General features: G+C 38.9%; 1 protein-coding gene across 2 annotated transcripts in view; it reads left to right on the top strand.

Moving 5' to 3' along the window:
- Nucleotides 1-22,971, top strand: part of dlgap2a (discs, large (Drosophila) homolog-associated protein 2a) — a 281,858-nt gene that overhangs the window by 232,855 nt on the left and 26,032 nt on the right. The window contains exons 5-7 of one of the 2 annotated variants that reach the window (XM_036150387.1): nt 844-1,003; nt 5,815-6,031; nt 8,411-11,132. In XM_036150387.1, coding sequence (XP_036006280.1) covers nt 844-1,003; nt 5,815-6,031; nt 8,411-10,710 — 2,677 coding nt within the window. In that variant the 3' untranslated portion in view covers nt 10,711-11,132. Of the gene's footprint in view, nt 1-843; nt 1,004-5,814; nt 6,032-8,410; nt 11,133-22,971 lie in introns of those variants that run through there. The other variant, XM_036150388.1, reaches the window with a different exon arrangement.

The raw sequence follows: 22,971 nt of genomic DNA, 5'->3' as shown, positions 1-22,971 counted from the left end.
TCTTTCTAAAATGAGTGGCAAAAACATTTAACTTTTTCATGATATTGTAATTTTTTTTGAAAAGTACCGGTTTACAGACACTCTCCATCCAATCTGACTGAGCTTGGGCTATTTTACACACAAAAATAGCTACATCTTCAGTGTCTGGATGTTCAAAGCTGATATAAGCAAACAGCATGGCACAATACATATACATCCCAAAATGTTCATATTTCTCTTTATTGAAAAAGAACTTTATAGGTAATAAAAAAAATTCCCCATATTTTCTTGATCTTGGTTTGGATTTTTAAACAAATTTAGCATTTCCCTGCTTCCAAACATAGCCATTAATTCATGCAACAAGCTCAGAAACGACTTACTCATCCCTGATCACTTTTAGAAATAGACTAAACCGTACTTCCCTAACACGACTTACACCATATTCTTCAGTTTACCTAAAGCTTATTTCTTCCACGTCTTTTCTCTAGCAGATTTTCTAACCAGAAACGGCTTTCTACGCATCTCTTGCCCGACACATTTAATTGCCTGGGCTGACTCCGGGTGCTCTCTCAGAAGTGCTTGCTTGCTAACTAGCTGCTGATTTGCATTTCCCTCATTTCCAAGCATTGATCGGATGTTTCAGCACAGCAGAAATCGAACGGGCTTACAAAGGACACCAGTGAGCACATCACCATAGCAAAGAAAAGGGCTTCCCCTGTTTGAGACAAAATATCATTGAAAAAGCATCTATTTTGTATGTTATACATGTAAGCACAAGTTAAAAAAGTTAGATAGTATTTTAATGATTTTTGGAAAAATCAAAAAATTCTCACTGCCCTTTTCTTATTTTCTCTGTCTATTTAGTCAGAACTACCACTTGCAGGCCACAAGGGAAATACACCCCAGTCTTGCCCTGGATCCATCTACAAACTACAACTCGCCCAAGTTTCGCTCCCGGAATCAGAGCTATATGCGGGCCGTCAGCACGCTTAGTCAGGCTAGCTGTGTCAGCCAAGTGAGCCAGGTGAGTGTGCTGCTTAAACTCTAAAACGTTTCTTCCAAGTGGAGACAGCTGAAACCTAGAAATGTTAAGAATCAACACATCTTTTTACCAACATGACTGAAGATAGAAAAGTGCAGCATATGTTGGGCAGTCCTATTTTAACTGTTACACGTGTTGTACGTGGTAGTTTGATTCACATTGTTTATCTGTATTAATTAAGGCACTCGAGCAGGTCGCTGAGATGTTAATCTCCATCTTGGAAAAGAGGCTTATTGATTTGTTGGGAGTCCTAAAAGCTCGGTTAAATCCCTTCTAAGTCCAAATCTCTGTAAAACAAGATGCTTATCTTTATAATTCTTTGTGTTACCAGATGGGAATGTCTGTTGCTCATCTATACACAATTTATGATAAACCAGTGATATTGCTGAATATGTCATACCCACAGCACAAGATGAGATTAATTTCACTTAAATTCATATCCAATTGTCTAATATTTGCAGTGAGCTAGATGAACTGTAATGCAGGTAAATGACACCAGCCCACAGATTACAGTCTCATATGGAAGAAATTTTGTTGTAAAACATGTGCTTTTCCATTGGTTTTAGCAGTTACATTTATCTTAAATGATGATGATAGAAAAACAATGTCTAGCTTAGCGTTTAATTGCAAACCTATCCAAATGTCTGTACAACCAAATAACACAAGTTTCACTTTTAAACTGTCTTCATGCTCATAGCTCACAATAGTTGTATCTATTTACAAGTCAGCAATTGAGAAACCTGTTAAAAGGCATGACAGACCAAGGCACAAAAGAGGGATAACAATATGATAATATTATGATTGAAATGTTTAGCTGAGACCTCAGTGCACAACGCAATGGCCACCCAAGAATAGAGTAGTGATAGGAAGATCTTTAATTTCAGTTCATAAAGTAAAGATTCATACAGTGATTATTCCATGGAAGTTGAGGAAGTGAAGGCTTTTGTCTGAAACCAGTAGCTTGGACTCTTAACAAACCTGCACCATGGAGAAGCAATCATTTAAAAGAGGTCTGTGGGTATCCCAGTTATAGTAACAATTGCCATCTGGGAGAAAAAAACTATTTGAAACAATTCATAGTACTAAAATTCTAGTAGTCTTCAGATTGGGTATGGACATTTCTGCTTTATTTCTGACCAGCATTGGAGTACTTTCACATGGTAGGCAGTGTGTGCTGTGCTTGCTGTGGGGCTAAAGCCAAAAGCAGAAGAAAAGAGTGGTGGCCCTGGCATCATAATGGGCCAAATGTGTTTTTGAGAACATCAGTTGTTGAGAAAAGTATCATTCACAGCCACTTGATACTACCTGGTGCCACAGTTTACAGACTGTAAGGAAAGATTTGCTAACAAGTTGTGTAATAATACAAACTAACATCACATCTGTTGTCTTTTAAAGGTACCTTTTACTACAAAATTGTTAGAATATATGCTTTCTTTCTGTTTTGTTTTTTTGTGGAGATTTATGAGATTGTTTCTGATTTGAGGTACCCTGATGTCATTGCAAAGCACCCACTACCTGCTAAGGGGAAACGTTCTTACTCTAATGTCCACTGTCAGCAAAACTCACATTTCTCTCTGCATTTGATTCGTCTGAATACTTGGCATTAGGGAGCCATACAGTCATTTGGGGAATAACAATAATTTATGCAAGTCTCATTGTTCTGCATATGATCAGCTTGTGAGGTTTCATCAACAATGCAGCAATGTAGCTTTCAAAACGGTACTCCCCGTCTGTCCTAAAATTTCAAATGGAGGTGATGCTAAATTTGTACTGGGTGAAACTGAAGTTCAAATACAAATTTAAAAAAATTTAAAGAGCACTGGTGAAAACACATAAGACCTTATTTGAAAGAAATATTGCTGGATATTTATTTCAATATTGAATGGTTAATGTGTTGATCAACACACATACGGCTTTATCCGTAGCTGCTCAGTGAACTGATGTAGCAGGCTAGTCTAATTAGCTAAAAGTGTCATTGCAGCAATTCAAAATGGTACTCAGGAGTTTTACTCAGTTGGTACTCAAGTGCCTGACAATGTTGGGGTATACTCCTTATAAGATGACGAAAAGTGTCTTGGGCTGTCTCTTCCCAGATCCTGACCAGGGCATCATTAAGCTTTTGTACAGTGTGTGGTGAAACCTGGTAGCGACAGATGGGCCTAAACATGATGTCCTAAAGATGTGCTATTGAATTTCGGTGACCCAGGATCCACTGGACCAGCAAAGGGTCTCGCAATGGGTCTGAGGCTTTCGTCTTGATACCTAATGCCAGTCAGGGTACTATTGTTGCTCCTGTAAAAATCTGTGTCTCTCCATGGATATGGCTCTACAGACCTGAGTTCAGAATTAACCTGCTCTCATCTCTAAAACAAAAGGGTGCCAGTGGTGAACCTGCCAATTGTGGTGTTGTCTGGCAAATGCCAGATGAGCTCAATGGTGCTGGGCAGTGAGCACAGGGCCTATTAGAGGACGTCAGGCACTCACGTCACCGCCATGAAGAGACATTTTTACCAGTGGTCTGCTGGAGGTCACAGGCTCTGGCAGACCTCACCAGTTCCTCATTGCACAAGGGGCAGATAGCAGTTCTGCTAATAGGTAACAAGCTCTGATGGCCCCGTACCTCTTCTAGACTAGCTGGCTGTCTCCTGAACTCTCCTCAGTGTGTTTATAGCCCATGCTGGAAGACACAGCAAACCTTCTGGCAATGGCACACATTGATGTGCCATCGTAGTGGAGTTGAACTGTCTGTGCCACCGCTGTAGGGTCTAGATATCACTTCATGCTACCAGTATTGAAACTGACACCGGTCAAAACTCATGAGAAGCAGTCAAAAAAATGAGGGAAAAATGCATGTGGCCCTCAGCTTGTTTTGGGGGTTGTCTCATTATTCATCCTTCTGTATATCATGGTTTTACTGGTGACTTGAGTGCAGAGGACAATTACAGACAGATTAACACAGATCTTTGACAGTTTTTGCTCAACAAATTAAAGGAGGTTGGTGAGTCGTCTGGGTTCTGATTTTTATGCTCAGACGCTGAGGAGTAGAGATTATTGTCAGTGGTGGGAAGAAGGTAGATTATGCTGAATTGGCAAGAAATGGGCTTACAGTAGAAGGCTGATGTGGGATCCTGGATGGGTGAGCACACCCACAGAGGCTGAGACTGGCAGGCAGCTGCAGAATGCTGCCGTGTCTCCCTTAGCTCCCTAGGAGAAAATGGGGGAAGCTGTAGGTGGTAAAAGGTGGATTGGCAGGGTCGTAGTGGAACCACCAATAAGGGAGTGAGCTAGGACAATGTTCAGGGGAGCAGGAGACCACCAGAGCCAGAGCAAGGGATCCTAGAAACCTTTGATGACTTCAGTCAGGAGACATGAAGACAGAACCTATTAGTTTAGGTACATAAAGATATTTGCAACAGCAAATACTCAAGCTGCTACAAAGCAAAGTCGAACTGGTGTCTTCCTCTGGTTCCAGCTCCTTCTCATGTCCCAGCTGATTAGCTCTAACAAGCTGCAGCTGAAGATCCACACCTACCAATCACAGCCAGCATGCAAAGGTGAGAGGCAGACACACAGCTCTGTGAGTGTGGCACTGTGATGTTGACCGGGCTAATTACACATCTTTCAAATGGGGGACCTGGGTTTGAATTCAGGTTGTGTCAGGAATGCGGGAAAACCTCTTCTAAGTCTGTGTGCAAGTTGCAATGACTTCCTGTGGCGACCCCTGAATAAGGGATAATATTTAGATAGGATATGCGGTGAAACAATCCGTTCTTTGGATTATTTGGTCCAGAAACATAAAAACTGCTATAGTTATTTATTTGTAAAATAAAGCCTTTTCTTACCTGAAAAACCTTATGCTTGTAAACATCATACGCAGTTGTCTCTGTGGTATGAATGTTGGCTCTGTTTGAGCTATCAGCTGTAGCACAAACTGTATTGTATTCTTATCCCTCAGGTCTGGATTTTCAATTAAATCCAAGATTCTAATTGATTTACAATCCTGATGCAAAATGTGTTTTTGGTGGTTGAAGAGAAATTGGTCCTACCTACCAGCACCTCACCACATAATTTTTTTTTTGTATTACCAGCAAGCAGTGACATTTCCATTTCCATTCTCATTTATAAGGTATTTTCGACAAGAAAACAGAGATTCCCAGATGGTGTTGTTGCAGATACTGTGTCTTTATCACTAGTTAGTGGTCCCTTAATGTTTTAGTGGGCATAACTTAAAGCTATAGTTGGTAATCCTGTTCAGAAACACTTTTTGTCATACTGGATAAAATGGTCCTTCCATCCTGAAAGTAGTCCATACATCATGTATTCACAAAAAGGAGGTTAAAAAATTATCTCTGTGGAAGCTGCAGGCCTACAAAAACTCTGACAAATCCCTGCCGTTCGGTCCGAAAAGCAGGGATTTGTCAGAGTTTTGGTTCTGCCCTCACCCCATCTGTCCCTCAAGTTCCACGGGGTATCACCTTATCTATTGGTTTCCCCACATGTCAATAAGTCTGACGAGCTCATGTAACGCAAATGTGAGTGCACCTTCCTTGCTAGTTTCCGCTTGCAGGCTGCGCGTGCGCCCCGTTCCCGGTTTTCCTTAGGGAAATCTGGTCACCTTACCTTTAAATGGAAAAGTGCTTTTCAAAATTGTTTGTCTGTTTGGAAGACCAATAGAAAGGCTGTTTGGGGTTGGTTTTAAATTTCAATATTTGTAGGTTTTCTGGCACAAACATATGATAACATGCCTTTTTCAAGTACACAGGAGTGATAACCGTGTCTCTTGTTTCCTTCAGGTTAGTGAAACTGAAGTAAATGGCCAGTTCGAATCTGTGTGCGAGTCGGTGTTCAGTGAGGTAGAATCCCAAGCCATGGAGGCGTTGGACCTCCCTGGATGTTTCAGAACCAGAAGCCACAGTTACCTACGAGCCATCCAGGCTGGATACTCCCAAGATGATGATTGCATCCCCCCCATGGCGTCTACTGTTACCTCCACCATCAGGTCAACCACAGGTGAGGATAAAATAGCAAATCCTGTAATCACATTGTGGAAGACAGTGTTTTGTGAGAGAAAAATCTACCAAATTAACACAAAAATATTTGAACTTAACATGTGTGGTAATGGATGAATATAGAGCAGTTAGCTCCAACTAGTTTGTATGTTCACTGCATGAATCATTTTGTATGTTTCCATTGTCATGGATTACCGTAAAGACAGCTTGAGAGCTGTGGTCACATTGGATGCAGTGCTTAATTTGCTCATCACTTCAATGCATCGGAGAGTAAAGCTATGAACCCTATTGAAAATCAGAAATTGTCCGAAAGGAAAATCGAGTCAGAATAGGGACACAATGGATTATTTCAGTAAGGTTTCATATGGACCTACACGGTTTATTAGTAGTACATTAGAGATGTGAAACTGAGCAAACAAATGGTTTAATTGCTTTATACAGAACCTCCTTTACTTTTATCCCAAGTTCAAACTGTGCTGCATGCACAATAACAGAGAGGTGAAACTTCTAAACTTACCAGATTTTACTTTGCCTGTTTTAAAACTTGTGTTTTTACAAAAAAAAAAAAAACATCTCTCTACAGAGCTATTGAGCAGTTATTGTGTCTTAACTTCGGTATTGAAAGATATAAAGGTGACAATAATTATATTGGAAAGAGACATAGATTCTGATTAGTTGATACTGGGTCTTGGGTATAACCTGCTGGTGCTCTCAACTTTTCACATGGCTGCTGGATTCACAGATGAGACAAAACAGCTTTGAAAAGAGGAAGAATGTGAGAAGAGAAGAAGAAAAAGAGGCTTGGATAACAAGTATGAATGGACGCTGCTTCCTACTGACATAAGCTGGGGTTACTATAGGGAGAGTTAGAGGTCTGAACATCTGGAGATGTGCTCATGGTTAAATAAATGTCTGCTTACACTGCTTTCTCAATACTTTTCAAAATATTACATTTGTAACACACTGAAATTTGTGTAAAATTGATTCAGCTACTCTTTTCAACTAAGAGCAATTAGAGCTTTGATTCAGTCAGTCTAATTGGACTTTACTGTTTCAATAGGGTTCATGCTATACTTTCCTGATTGACTAGAAAATGTCTAGAAGTTTTCTTTCATCTTTACTCTTTTTACTGCACAAAGTTTTGTCATTGTTTTTTTTTTTCCTCACCCAAAAGCTGAACAACAGAGGTGCAATTAATTTTACAACCCTTTTATTATAGATTCTCATTTCTTTGATGGACTTTAAAATCTAAAAGTTTCAGCTTTGTGCATTGAAAAGTTGTGAAGAATGCATGCCACAAAATAAGGTTGAGAAGGCAGTGTAAATAATTTCTTGAAATGGGTCAAAACAGGAGTGGATTCTAATGCTATCTATGTTTTGTTAATTAAAGAGTGTGAGTTCCCCTTCAGTGATCTAAAGTTGAAACCAAATATTTAAATTCAATGTATAAAATGACACATAACCTGCATTTCCTGACCTTTTACCAAACTAAACCTTTCGTGTTTTAGGTCAGGTCTAATGGGCATTTCAGGTAGGACGCAGCTTACGCAGGCTGGTGGGGCTCTTTGCTTGCTGGCTTGGCAAAGTCTAGTCATTTGTTAGTTTGTTGTCAGCAGCAAAGTGCTAGCACTAACCCTGCTAGTTAGAAGAAAAAGGGCAGCAAGGAACCCTCCGGCCCGGAGAACAGCTTGGGGAGTTCTGGCTTGTGAAAGAGCTCCGGTTCCACAGTTACGGCCATCACAAACTTGTGTCATATAGTTTGGGGAATTAAGAAACACTCCATATAAACTTTTCCTCCATTTTGCTTCCTGGTCATTCCGGCTGATTGATGGATGACCCGGTTTCTATTGATTCTTCAGTGTATTTGTTATTGCACGGTGCAGCTTGTGCACAAGCTCCCAAAAGGTGTACTGCGCTTTGCTCCGCCCTGGTGCCCTGTGAAATCCATTGAAAACAATGAGGTTCACAGTGCAGCTGGGCATTTGTCACATCCTGTCTGAAATGCCCATAACTACCACGTTTGCTGAATGCCAGAATATTAATGAAAAATGTTTTATGGTTTTTTTGGCTGGCTTTAAATTCAGAAGTTTAAATAGATTTAAACAAGAGTTACTTTATACAAATTATGAAGACTTGATACAAATTGAGAAATGTGTCTTTTTATACAGTTTAAGTGAGTTAGTAGTTTCAAGTTTACTAATTGGACATTTATCTTATATTATTGCTCGTACGCCGTATACTGCAGAATTATCTTGTTTTGACTCATGACAATTGCTGCATGACATGTGCTTATTATAAAAAGCACAATGTCTCCAGATGCTCACACCTGTGGCCATATTACACACACATCTGTATATATATATTTACATTTGTCTTACAGACAGAAATTATGTGCAGGACGAAACTTGTTTACCTGACCAGGACAGTATACCTGAGGATTTGGCAGAGGCAGTCCCACTGGCACATGATGATCTAGGCTGCCCCATCAGAAGAGACAGGCTTTATAACCAAGATGCTGTGGGTGCTACAGCAAAACCCATGTCTGGGCCACCTGTTTCTCCAAGTCTTTTCCGATCCCCAAGACCTAGTGCCCCTGAAAGACCTTCACCAAAAGCCATCCAGGCTAGTATCAAAGAGTCCGCCACATTGGCTGCAGCGATTAGTATGCAGTGGAAGGAAGAAGTTTCTGCCATGCGTCGAGAATTGGCTGAACTCAGAAGAGATCTATGTAAGGAGCTTCGTGCTTTCAACAGCAATTTCAACACTTTTACACAGCATTATAACACATGGTCCCCTCAAGGTGGTGGAATAGCAACAGGAACTGGAGTAGGCTTAGGCAAAGGGGTTGCAACTGGTTCAGGGACAGGGACAAGAGTTGGGACAGGCCTTGGGGGAAGAGGAGTTGCGACCACATCCACATGCAAAGGGACTGGGGGAGCAAGAGAGAAAAATCCCCAGACATCCAAAGTGTCTGTAGGAATTCAGGCCAGAAGCAAAGCCCTGGTAAGACAAAGCACAGCAGATGCAGCTGTTAACTGTCCGGAAGAAAAGGAGGAAAAGAGAAATTCTCGCCGAAGTCTGCCAAAACAGCTTTCAATGGATCCAAGCATTCTCGCATGTCCACAGTCCATGTATGTAGAGAGTGCCATACCACTCTCTTTGGATCCAATACTTCCTTGCACAACTAGAGCAGTTAAACCTGAGCAAATTGATTCCTCTGTTTCTTCCACATCTGGGCCACACATGGAGATGCCCGTCAAAGATACTGCAACTGCGTCTCTCATAAAGGAGGCAGTTATCACTCAAGAGACAGTGTTACCCTCATCAGAAAGAGTTCTCGGAAGCTCAACTACAGTGAAACACGAAACGCTTATCACTAATCAACTAATTGATGCAGGCCCCACTAATGAGTCCCTTTTACATGCTAAACAATCTCATACTGATGACAGAAAATCCCAAGTCTCAGAACAAATTGAAAAAGATAACATAAAACTACCATTTCCGGTCCCTACAGTTACCGTGTCTCCACCAGAGGAACATGATTTTGACATAATACCAAATCAAGAGGCTGCTGATCCTGTCAATGTTGACAAGCCACAAGCCATCCCTCAAGACCCTCCGACAGTGTCTTTACATCTCTCTGGAGAGGAGGAATCTGATCCTTCTGATTCAACAGAAATAGAATCAAAAACACAGAAAATAACTCTAATGTCCACATCAGACCCTCTTAATAGAGACTCAGCATTGATCTGCAATATACCATCACCGGATTCTCATAATGTTGAGCCAAACCATTCAGAGACGGGCATTAAATGTCCATCTATAGTGGTGTCAGAGCACTTTGATGCAGACTCTCCAGCGAGTCCAACTGATAGCGACACAAATCTTTATCCCTGTGTGACCAATCCTAATGATCCTCCTGAGACTCCTCCAGAGCAAGTAATACCTGATCCAGCATTTGTTTATAATTCAACAGAATCTCAACCAAACACTGAACTAGAATTCCAAGACACAGAGTGGCCGCCTCTACCAGAACCACTGGATAACGCCCCGATTTATCATGCCGATCTAGTCCACTTTGATGTAGTCATGCTAACCTCCCTGGATCAAGATGACCTTGATTCTGTGTTTATGGACCCCGAACCAGAGCCTTTCAACCTGAGTGAGGACTCATCATTTAATATTGAAGATTTTGAACCCCCTTTATACCAGTTTGATTCTCAAAGTTCCCCTTTACCGAATGTTGAAGCTAACGACTATGCCTCAACATTACCTGAGGTACTATTTCCACAGGTCACTGTTACAATTTCCCCACCCAGTTCAGTATCACCAGACACATCACTGGAAATAGACTTTGGACCTACAAGCCCAGCACCAGATCCTGGGTTATCTGACACAGAACCATCATCACCAGACTTTCAGGAACTTGCTCCAAAAGATGACGTTATAACCGAGATACTGGAATGTGTGGGTGTATCCCAGGAGGCTGTGGATCATGTTGAAGAAGAGACCCCAGACAGTTCAGAGAGATCCTCGATGGACCATGGCTTTTTGTGGTACAGATGGCAGAGGAGAGGCGAAAGAAGAGACTCAGTGCGCAGGAGTGCTAGTGTTGAACTGTGGAGTGGTAGATATGAATACAACAGTTCAGAAATCACATATGTGTCTCTTACCCTGTGAGCACATACCTCATTCTCAGCAGACAAAATGTAGCTTAAATATATTTGAAGGCCATTGTTTGTAGCTTCCAATGACTTGGAATACTATACACGGATCTCAAAGAGGAATTAGAGGAACTACTTGTCTCTGAAACATTTTAGTTGACTATTGGAAAGAACAGCATTGCCAGCAGCAAATCTATATTTCATAACTTAAAGGACACTGCAAGAATACAATAAAGCCTATGTGGTGGCAAATATACAGAATACTTCAAAAACATGTTCTTCAAACTGGATAAATCTAATGAAGAAGTGGCCACTGCTGTAAATCATCATCTAGGACTTTTTTCTAAATGTACTGCTCCAAATATTGAAACAAACCAATAAGGAATGTTTTTGTGCTGTAAATGTTTCAAAGATCTGTTTTAAAAGACTCCCATAAGAGACTGTGAGCACCTGCTGGTGTGAAATCTTGACAATCGTCGCAAAAACGATGGACACTTTCTCAAGACCTATTTTGAACTGCTTTGCCACTCTGTTATGGAGTGAAACATATATTCGTAGTTATCATATAACTATAAAGATGTACTGTTTACCACATGAGCTGTTGGATGGACTTTTGATGCTGTGAAATGCTGTTTGCACAATCTTAGAGAAAGATTTACCACTGTACTGTTACAGTTGTAACAACGCAAGGCAAGTTGTGAACTATATCTCAAAACAGTTAAAAAAAGTATGTCCTGTAGGTTAATTGGAAGAAAAAAAATGTATTTCTGTAAGAGATTTGTACTCTTCATCATTTTATTCAATGCACTGTTAAGAAAAATAATGAATCTGTCATTATTGAATTAATTAGTCATCATTAGATGTGCAAAATGCAAGACAGTCTTTTGTTCATAAATGCTGCTGACATCAGGACAGATTAAAATGAGGAATTGTTACCCAAACTATTACATTTAAGCTAAGAAGTTAATTTTTTTATTTATTAAATAGCTGTAATTTTCTGGAAACAAAACTAATAATTCCTACTATCAAATGTAACTACTAACCAGTACAGTTGAAATATGTAGCGTTTTTTGAATGCAAAACCTCAAATTTCCTAAATGCACACAAACACTTTGCTATCAAACCTACCCCACATGCAAACACATCTTTGCTGGACCGAAATATATACAGTGGAGTTAAAGAAAGCATTGAAAGTTTTTCTCAGTAAGCATATTTCTAATGGGGCGAGAGACATGAAACTAACCTCATATGTTGGTTACAACTCAAGTAATCCATAAAAAATAAACAGACAAATCATTTCATAAGGAATGTGTAATAAAGTCAACCCATTCCTTACACATTCATAAGGAATGTGTAAGGAATGGGTTGACTGACCATTTTGTTCAAAATACTTTGTTAATCACAACATGAAATGAAATATTGTAACTCATATTATCCAGGTTTCTTCAAACAGTCGTCGTAGATAGGGATGACAATGGGCAGCAAGGATACTCAAGGATATTACAGCAGGTCTGAAATAGTCAATATAGGTAATGCCAACTTCCACAAGTCTCTTGCACCTCCTCAGGTGTGTTTTTCATCAATTCTTCCACACAACCTGCCTCCAGACCTTGAAGGTTCTACCAGGATATCCTGATGTTCAATTTAAATTATATTCAAGTCGGATATTGAGTCCAATCACATACAAAGATTTCAATTTTGGTCTCATCAGACCAGACAAGATCCTCCCATCACTTCATTGGATTGTCTAAATGACCTGCAGGAAACAGGAAACAGCCTTCAGCAGTTTCTCTTTTCCCTTCAGCGGTGGAGTCTTCCGCTGTGAGCGTTCGTTCTATGGCTGCCTGATGCATTACTTATTGTTCACTTTGAATTAACCGTGACTACTAATTCCAATTCTTAATCCATCTGCAAATGATCGTTGGCTCTTGTATTGATAGAGAACTCCTCTAATTAGACTTTTCACTACCGGAAATCTTAAAAGGAGAACCTGATTGTGGCTGGTTTATATTAAATTGGTGTCTCTCCACCTGTGGATTTTAAAACCTTTTTCTAGACTATCTATTAATTAATATTAATTTACGCTGTCAGAGAATAGGATTACTTTCTAAATACTAAGAAATTTCAGACAATTATCTTGGCTTTCTATGCCTTTTTACCACTTAGTCGTTCAATATTATTTTAGATAAGTTCATTTACTGATTTTTTTATTTTTATTTATCTGTTTTTATTGGTTTCTTTGTATGTGTAGATCATTTGGATTTTACCAACATCTGGAGTCAATTTATTGTCAATAGCCCATTTAGAGGTATACTTACTGAGCAAAGCATGGGTATGTTTAGTATTTATTTTCCTAGTATATATCTAAAAAATATATATAAATAAAAATTGTATAGAAAGTATTAATAAATAATTTGGCTTGTCTGATTATGACAACAAACATAGACAGAGGTGGTTGTGTATTTTCTCATTTAAAATATCTTTTTTCCTCAGGAATCAAAGTCTGAGAATGTAATACCAATGAGACATAAGTGTAATTACTTGTTGAATTGTGTTTCTTCCGGAAAAAGAATCATGTACCATTGTGTGGTTCTTTTTAATATGTGAGACATTGAATGATGAAAATACTGTTGTAGTGGTGCATGACTGACGATTGCCTCAATATATTCTGCATTTCATATACCGTGCCTCAGTGTTAACCTTTGGTCCAGTTCATATTGATATTCAGCACAATGAAATGACCCTACCCACCAAAAGAGATGCAGAATTCTGCAACCATTAAGGGCCAACAGGTGAATGTTGTACGATATCTGTGCTTTCTGTCTGCTTAATGGGCTCTATATGGAATCGCCCACTCAAGTCTGTGCTGTAACACAGAGGTTTGGAACAAAATTAATCCTAAAGCAGAACATGTATTGTCTTGAATTAAATATGTGCAGAGCACTTTATGAAGGTTTTCTAAATTGAATGAATCTGAAAGCTTTTCGAAAGGCAGGCAAGTTAATTATGCATTTATTTTAAACATTTTACACCTACTTGAAGTGCACCACTTTTTACCATTCTGGACCTCTTCAGTGTTTTATTCCTCTTTTGTAAAATATTCTGTCAAAGTAGCACACTGGCATTATGTTTACATGTACCATGGAGTCCAAAAATAACTGCTTCAACAGTCAGTCGTCCTCTGAAAAACACAGTTGCTACTGATGAGCGGTTGAATTGTGTTTGTCATAAAAAAAGGATTTGTAATGTTAAACTGCAAATAAATATGTGGTTTGAAAAAGCTAGATACATCATCTTTTAATTTAATATTTTGTGCATTTAAAAACATTATATAATCAAAGAGTTAATTTGCTTCAAAACTTGAAACTCAAATATTTATTCTTTAATTTATTAATTCATTTAATTGTTAACTTCTTTTAGTTTTGATGATTTTGGCTTAGAGGTACTGGAAACCAAAAATTTGGAGCATCTAATGCTTCCACAAACATCTCAAGATGTTTGTGGAGATGCTGGTTTTATCCTATAGCAGGACTTGGCATGTGCCAACACAGCCAAAAGTACCCATGGAAATGTTTTAGATACCCGGTGCCTTCTTATGTTTTCATAAATGTAGTTAAATTGAATATTTGATAACAACATGATACTTTACAACAAGGTCTCATCTAAGATCATAAGATTCTTCCTTCACCTCTGAGTTTTTTTAGGCATTTGATGTTGCACACCTTGCTTAATCTCCCTCCAAAGCATTTTAGTCAGTTGACTGATTTTGTTCTTTTGTTTTTCTTCTACCTGAGATCATGCCCCTGTTGTTGGATTATACTTAGTTGGAGTTTTGGTTTTCAAACACTTTGATATTCAAATGAGTTCACAGTTTGCTCCATTATGAAATAGCTAACAAATTTATGTGGCTGTAAAACCAGCATAAATCACCAGCCCTACATAGCCATGCTTGACAGTGGTGGGATCCATTCCAAGCTGTTGGTGTTGCTATGCAACATTTGCTTATCCCCAAACTTGGAAATTTGCATATATGTTTATATTTCTCCTCTTTGGTCTGTTCAAAGAACTGTTGTGTTTTTCATCTATAAAGGGGACATCTAATGCTGTTCAGTTCTTATCATTCAGTTGTGGTATATATAAAGTGGAACTGCAATGCTTAGGTCTGAATTCTTCATTAATTTACCCTCACATTCCCCCTTTTTGTCCCTGTTCTGGGATGTGTGAGACACTTCACACCTATCCCACTACAGGTTGCAGAACGTTCCACTTCACCCCATTTCACAAAGTTACTTCGAAAAAGAAAAAGGGCCAAATTGATAAGCCGGAAGTCCATGATCTTGTTAGGCATTTCCCTAGCAAACACTGATATAATTGTTCCAAAAAAACGTAACGGCCAAAAAGGGCCTTGAAAATATGACCTAAAATGAATAATATGATGTCTATGCAGCACTTGGGCAGAAGACTGTAAAATGTTCTGCATTCCTAGAGACCCCAAGTACTCAACAAAATTAATTATTAGTATTTGGGGGTTAAAAAAGTAGGTTTTGCATAATATGTCCTCGGTAATTCAACTTTGCGGCGTCTTGTTCTTTTTAGAAAGAGCCCTTTCTTTTGGCACCCCCTCCAAACAAGCCTTTTTAACATTTGACATGCTGAATTTAGGCCTGAAGAGTCTGAGATAAATTTATTTTAGTTTGTCTAATCAATTCCATCCCCTAGATTTCAGGTGAACCTGCTGAGTCATCTTTTCATGGGATGGTTGGCAATAATCTCGAATGTCTTTTTCTTGTCCAAAAGCTTCCTTACCTATGCTATTTAAAATATGTCAATGTGGACTTCCCAAATTTCTCAGCAGATGTATTGTTGTTGTTTTTTTCTCTGAGGTCATTACCACTTTCTTCCCATACTTCTGTTATATTAGCACACTCCTGAATGCTTAACAGCTATAGGTAACCAACCCTTCTTACAGAGGTTTCCACACTTAATTATGTGCATTTTAATACCAAAAAAAGTTAAAAAAAAACAAACAATTCAAATCAATTGAATTGAGAAAGCTTCCTGGAGAGGAGGCGAAACGTCTTCAACTACGAAAAACAAGTCCAGTTGTTTTGTTTTTTACTTTTTTTTTTGGAATGACCATGACCTGGATGACTGATAATCTTCACCAGCATAGTACATTTTAATAGAAATACTTAACCTTTTGAATTTTAAGGAAGCGACACAAGTAAGTAAATTTACAGGAAACGAAGTGTTTTGCCCAACTTTATTTAAAATGAATGCATTAAATAGTAAAGCAGGGGCTCATACTAGCTGGTTGCCCTAATTTGTGGCAATGCATTGTATAATTTTAAGCACTCTCCTAAAGCCTGGTAAATGTTTGTGGTAAAATTTAGACTGCAGTTTTTCACCATTCCAAAGACGTTTTCCAATATTCTTTGCAGATCCTACAGTGTGGTGCAATTCTCACAGGCTGTACTGTTCTTTCCAGCTGAATGTTACTATATTCGATTGTGCTGTGAAATTGGGTTAATTTGTCCTACTATCAGGCTAGTTCTCTTGTTTTTTTTTTTTTTCGGATAACGTGTTAGAAAACATGACCATGAACACCAAGGAACACTCCAGGCTGGTCAGAGGCGATGTTGTGAAGAAGTTTTACCCAGAGTTAGGTCATAGATGGGCACTGTTCAATCTATCATGTTAAATTGGAAAGTGTATGGTACAACTGCAAACCATCAAAGCCTGGCCAAAGGGCTAAACTGACATGTCGTTCAAGAAGAACGTTATTCAGAAAAGCAGCCTGGAGGCCCATGGTAACTCTGGAGGAGCTCCAGAGATTCAACAATTCAGGTGGGATAATCTGTTATCCACTACACAAATATGGTCTCACGGAAGAGTGAGAGGAAGGAATCCATTGTTGAAAGAAAGCCATAGGAAGTCTAATTTCAAGTTTGCTGAAAGCCATGTACAGAGGTCAGTAAACGTGACTAAGGTGCTATGGTTACACAAGACAAAATTTTAAATGTTTAACCTACATAGAATATGCAATCTGTGGCCAAAAGCACTTCACATCTCCCTGAATACTCCATCCCCACGCTGAAACACGGTGGTGGCAGCGTCATGCTGTACGGTTCTTTTCTTTAGCAGACACAGGGAAGCTGGTCCTATTTAATGGGAAGACAGATGAAGAAGGAATCCTGGGGGAAACCTGTTAGAGGCTGCAAAAGATCTGACTGAAAGAGATGTTTACCTTGTAGCAGAACGACCCTAGATATACAGCCAGTGCTGCAATTGAAGCGTTCCGATTAAAGCATACTAACATGTTTAAAATATCCAAACTTGAGACTTTAAAATTGATAATAATGGATTCTTTTCTCCCAGTTTTATTGAGCCTGAGCTATTTTTGAAAAACAAATTGACAAAAAAAAAAAAAATTAGACTTGCACCTGTGGTTGCAGCATAGTAACCTGGCCAGCCAGATTGATAATGTGTAGCACATTATCAGTTATTATCTGCACATGATCAATCTGGGACTGCTCCATTTGAATCTGTTTGGGGAAAGAAGGGTATTTCAGTAGAACTGTATTAACTGATTGGGCGAAGCAACACCTAGAGCCAGCCTACTAAAGGTTGTTTTTTAGTATCAAATTAAAATGTAAGCTGAAGGTGAAACCTCAAGAAGGTAAGGTAGTCAAGGCACTTCTTGCTGTTTTACTATAAAAGAAGAAATTGTGGATTCTTAAAAACATGTGATAGCAGCAGCAGGTAGAAGAAAATGTGTGCATCCTCCTGTGCTGCCGTTTTTGTGTTGGTTCGGCTGTGGGTTCTGCAGCTTTTGCTTTCGTCGCACCGGTCTTTCCCACCATAAACCTCAATACTGCAACGTGATTGGCCTGAACCATTTTTGTTTCGGACACAAATGGTTGAAGTTGGAGTGGTACAAGATGGATTCTCGTGTCTGTGTGAATACAAAAATACAGCGGGAATTCATCATCCAGCAAGGCTAGCACCATAGGGTGGTTCCAAATAGTACTGGCCCACAGGGCTGAATGAATACATGTCACAATTTCCAGATTTTCATTTCTAAAATAACGTTAAAGTCGTTTATCATTTTGCTTCCAGTTAATGACAATGCATTACGTTCTGTGGGTACTCCAAACAAAATCTCGTTAATACATTCAGGTTTGTGACTGCAACATGACTGAAATAAAGGGTTCAAGGGTTTTGAATAACTACTTTTGCAAGGCACTGTAGGTAAAGCAGAAAAAGTGTCGGTAGAAATGTACGTTTACAGGTACATCAAAAGAATTGTTGAATAGTGCGAATAATTCCAATTTTCTTCATCACTCATGTGTTTGTCCACTATGTTTTTCATCTACCGGGTAATTTTTGAGATTCTGATTTCATTTTCCAGCAGCACTTGCCCACCCTTCCCCAGCTGGTCCAATGACCATTGTGTTACTTTGCTTGATTGGCCAGCCAACTGGCATGAAGTGAACCACATATAGAAGCTAATGTAAAGAAGAAGATGGTACGCCTGTCCCAACACTGCAGATGACCTGAAGGCAGCTATCAAAGCAACCTGGGCTTTCATTACACCTCAGTAGAACCACAGGCTGATTGGCTCCAAGCCATGTCACACTGATGCAATAATAAATGCAACAGGAGCCCAAACCAAGTATTGAGTGAACAGCGATGAACATACTCTTCAGAAGCCTGACATTTCTATTTAAACTATGTTTTTTATTTATCCTATTTAATATTCTAATTTTCTGGGACCCTTAATTCTGAGGTTTTTGTGATCTGTAAGCCAGAGTCATCAATATTACATGAAATAAAAGATGGGAATATTTCACTCCATGTGTAAGCTATATGAGTTTCACTTTCTGAAACGAGTGACAAAGAATGTTGCACTTTTTTATGACATTCCTAGTTACTTTTGCATTCAAAGTTAAAGGAAGCAAAATTGCTTAAGGTTACAATGAAATGCAGCAGCTAAGTAGATGTTAGCATGTTGGGAAAGGTACTGAATTTATAGCAAGTCTAGGAAGTTGGTTGAGTCAGTAATAAAATGAATTGTTATTGATGCCTAATTTGAGGCATCAATAACAATACTGTACATCTAAACATTTTCGCCAGAAGTGACTTCTTTAGTGATTCTCATACCTGCGCTGGAAAAACCGTTGGTGGAACATGTTGCCAAAGTTCGAGCCAGCAATAAACAAGAGTAGTCGCAATGACGAAAGACTGAAAATGGTTGTATTATGTCCTCCAATCATTGATTATCAATGTTATACTCTTTGGCTGCAATAGTCAGAGTATTGAGTCCATGCTGCTGCAATTTTGGGGGAGAAAACCTAACTCCTGCTGACACAGAAAAGTACACCTTGTTTTTTCACTGAGGGAGCCTAGATTCTTGACAGATTTAATTGTTGAGAGTGCTTCCTCTGCTGTCATGAGGCATATTTATGATTGCATCGTCTCCCATCTCCTTCTTATAAACAGGACCCCAGACGAACATCTTCAGTATCTCTCAAACACACAGCCCTGAACGTCATGAGCCTCCACTGTCTTTCCTATAGTGATCTATCTACTTGACGGGGAGCCAATTTGTTTTCATAACGGCTGAGGTGATGTGCTTCTAACCTGTGACATAAAGATTCTTATATGTGCAGATTCAAGACAGTGTTTAAAATTTAAGCACTGGTTAAAGAGTTTTCATCAAAGAGTAGAACAACATCTTAGGCATTTTAGGACAGCAAAGAACTCCCCTGTAATCTGCAGGAGGGACTGCCAACAGAATTATATTTACAGCTTTATAGCAAACAGTGATTCATCACTGTGTTACTTTAAAAATTTCCCCAGCCGTCCGGAGTTAGTTGAGTAAGCTTGAATAATGACTCATCCAATCTGTGTTTTATCTGTTGTTGCCTTTTTTTTTAGTTACTTTGTTTATTGTTTTTGTCTGCAGCGCTCGTGATTGTGCCAATAATGGAGCCCACCATCCATCTTCTTCCCTCTCCAGGTTATTTGAATATCCTTAAATCCCAAACTGCTGCAAAATAACCAGCCGTCTTTTACGGTGTTAAATACGAACCTGACCGGACACTCTCATGCCTCCGCTCCACCACTACCCCAGAACCTGACACCCATGAAGGCAGGATAGATAGATAGATAGATAGATAGATAGATAGATAGATAGATAGATAGATAGATAGATAGATAGATAGATAGATAGATAGATAGATAGATAGATAGATAGATAGATAGATAGATAGATAGATAGATAGATATTTCATGATACAGACAAAGACAAACAAGAGTACAAATTTGAGGTAGATGGAAAAGGGTGTATGGTTTTCAAAATATCTTTTGTTTTCTTTTTAAATGTGATGCACAGTTGTTTTCAGCCCGACTGACTCAATATTTTGCAGATACATCTTTCCCCTTGATCACAGCCACATATCTTTTGGGGCATGTCTCTGTTATCTGTACAAATAATGAAGTTATTCAAACTTAAAAAAGAATATTCAAGAATTGTGTTTATGTACAGCTCCATTGCGATGTTGCACACTGACGTTGGATAAGAAGGCCTGTCTTGATGTCTCTGTTCTAAATCATCCCAAAGAATCAAGCCCTTTGTTTGCCAGCCGTCCTCCAAATATACTATTTATTCTATTAGTATATTAGTAGTTGAGCGCTACATTTACACATATATAATAGTAAATAAAATAGTAAATATTTTGCCTTATCTGAGCAGAGCATGTTCTTACATATGGTTGCTGTCTCCCCTGCATTGTGTGTGTCAAATTGTAAATGGGAAGTCTTATGGCTGTATTTTGCCACACATGAATAGACACCAGATTTGTGGAGTCAACAACTAATAGTTCTCCTATAAACATCTTCTACCACCTTAGCTGTGGAACTTTGTAGCTCCTCCAGACTTACTGTTGGTTTCTTGGTTTCTTCTCTTATTAATGCTCCCTGCCCAGCCTTTAATTAGATGGCCATATCTTAGCAAGTTTCCAGTTGTGTCATCCTCCTATTTTCAGATCATAGATTGAACAGAGCTCTCTGGTATGTCCAAAACTTGGACTATTGTTTGACAGTCTGACCCTGCTTGAAGGTTCTTCAAAACTTCATCCCTGACCTGTCTGCTTTGCTCCTTTAGTTTTTATGAGGCCATTTGTTCACTAATGTTCTCTAAAAAATAAAACAGAACAACTGGGTTAATGCTGATATTAAATTACACACATGTGGATTTGTCTAATATTTTTAATTCTAAATGCAATTGTTTGCACTGAATGGTATGCATGAGTACCAGTGTTAAATACATGCCGCACTTTTTAGATTTTTATGTCTGGACATTTTTCAAAACCACGTCATATTTTCCTTCCACTTGACAATTTTGCACTACGTGTTGTTGTTCTATTGCTTAAAATACCCAAATATCACATGCTTGTGGTTTTAATATGACGACACATAGAAAAGGTCAAAGCCTGTGAATACTGCTGCGAGGCACCGTATAGTCTATCTTTCTGTGTTATGTTCAGAGGGGTTTGTTTTAATCGAGCGACTGAGCAAATGTGGCCTAGCTGTGTTCATCAAAATGCTGAGTAGTAAAGCCACTGCCAAGAGGGCCACAAGAATTATGACTACCCTTTGCATGACTAGCTGGCTAATAATAGCTCTATTTTGGTGCTGCTGAATCATGCCCTCAGAACGGGTCATCGCTTTGCTCCCCGGATCCCTCCACACTCCCAAATTTATCCTTTCTGTCTGGCAAGCTGACAAACATGCTCCAACTCATAAACACTCAAACTTATCTGTTTCTCCTACCCTTAGAATCTCCAGTCTCTCTTGTCTGGTTGTCTTGTCTATTTTTTCTTGTTTTCTTTAGCAAGCACCTCTGCATCCATGACAGGTTCATTTTGGCAATGTGAGTCATTAAGGGCAGACCACCAGACTATTTATTGACTTAAAAATACAGGTGAAAAAAAGGCCAAATGCTGTTAAAGGGTTTCATTTTTACTGTAAATAAATCACATTTTTAAGCTGCAAAACAAAACAAAAAAATCTTTTGCTTTGACATTATTTGTATGTACTGTAATTATGGCGTTGCAGCTTCAGTGAAATGTAGTTGATATTCTATTAATTCAGCACCACAGCTTTTTTTTTAAGGGCTGCTTGGAGTTTATTAGATTAACAACAGGGCTTTTTTAATTGCTTTGTGTGACGTATCATCTGTAAAACGATAAAAGAAATGCAGAGTGCAGCATATCTCAAATCACCGGCAAAAGATGATGAACCTACAGAATAATCTTCAGTGAGTGTTTTTCCTTCTTTCCCACTTCTTCCCTCGGCTCGGTGTGAAGCAACTTCTCACTCTTTAAACTTTGATCAAAAATGCATGAAACACACTTGTGCTCCAAATGTTCCACGATGTACCCGCGCTGCATACTCTTCTCAGAGTTTGAATATAAAGACAACTTAAAACCGCAGAATGTGTTTGTGACCCGTTCATTAGCCGTTCATCCTATGGATGAACTCCAACCTCTCGTTTACATCTAAAAAAAATGAATCCCTCTTCTTTCTGTCAGCAAATGCATCGAGTAAGAAGAGGAGAGTTGTCAGCAGGCTTGTCCACGTGAATGCTATTTACCGACTCTTTGATTTTCCACCGTCATTCAGGCCTGACGAATGTCTCACACTGCAAAGGTTTCATGTTTTCCATTCTCCATAGGCTTGTTCATTATTTTAAAATGCTCTTTCAAACCATTTTATGAGCATTTGGAGTACAAAAAGGTAGAGGAAAATGATCTTTTAATTTAAAAACACCAGTAAAGAGCAAAGTTCTCACTCATCCAGAAGCTGTCTTTCATACATTCCGCAGGCAAGTATATAAAATCAACTTAAGGTTTTGCATATAAATAGGCTTATTATGCCAAATACAGTAGATTTTATATCAACTACCTGTCCTCTACAATGCTTCTAGTGTTTTAAGACAAATTATGTTTCAGGTCAATTTCAGCGCAAAGGTGACAGGCATTGTGTTTGTGACTAAATGGACGACCTGAGAGGGATCGACGTTTTTATGCCGGAATCTATACATTTCAAAGTGCAGGCTCAATATATTTAAACTTCTGCGAGCCTTTTCATCATGTTTCAAAAGTGTTTTTTTCATGACCACCTGCACAGTGCTTTGCCAACGCATACATTTTTGAATGTTTTCAGCTTTTGTCACATTAAAACAAAACACTTGAATGTACGTATCTTATTG

This window comes from Fundulus heteroclitus, chromosome 19, assembly GCF_011125445.2.
Source record: "Fundulus heteroclitus isolate FHET01 chromosome 19, MU-UCD_Fhet_4.1, whole genome shotgun sequence".
NCBI lineage: Eukaryota > Metazoa > Chordata > Actinopteri > Cyprinodontiformes > Fundulidae > Fundulus > Fundulus heteroclitus.
This window is presented reverse-complemented; position numbering and strand designations above follow the sequence as displayed.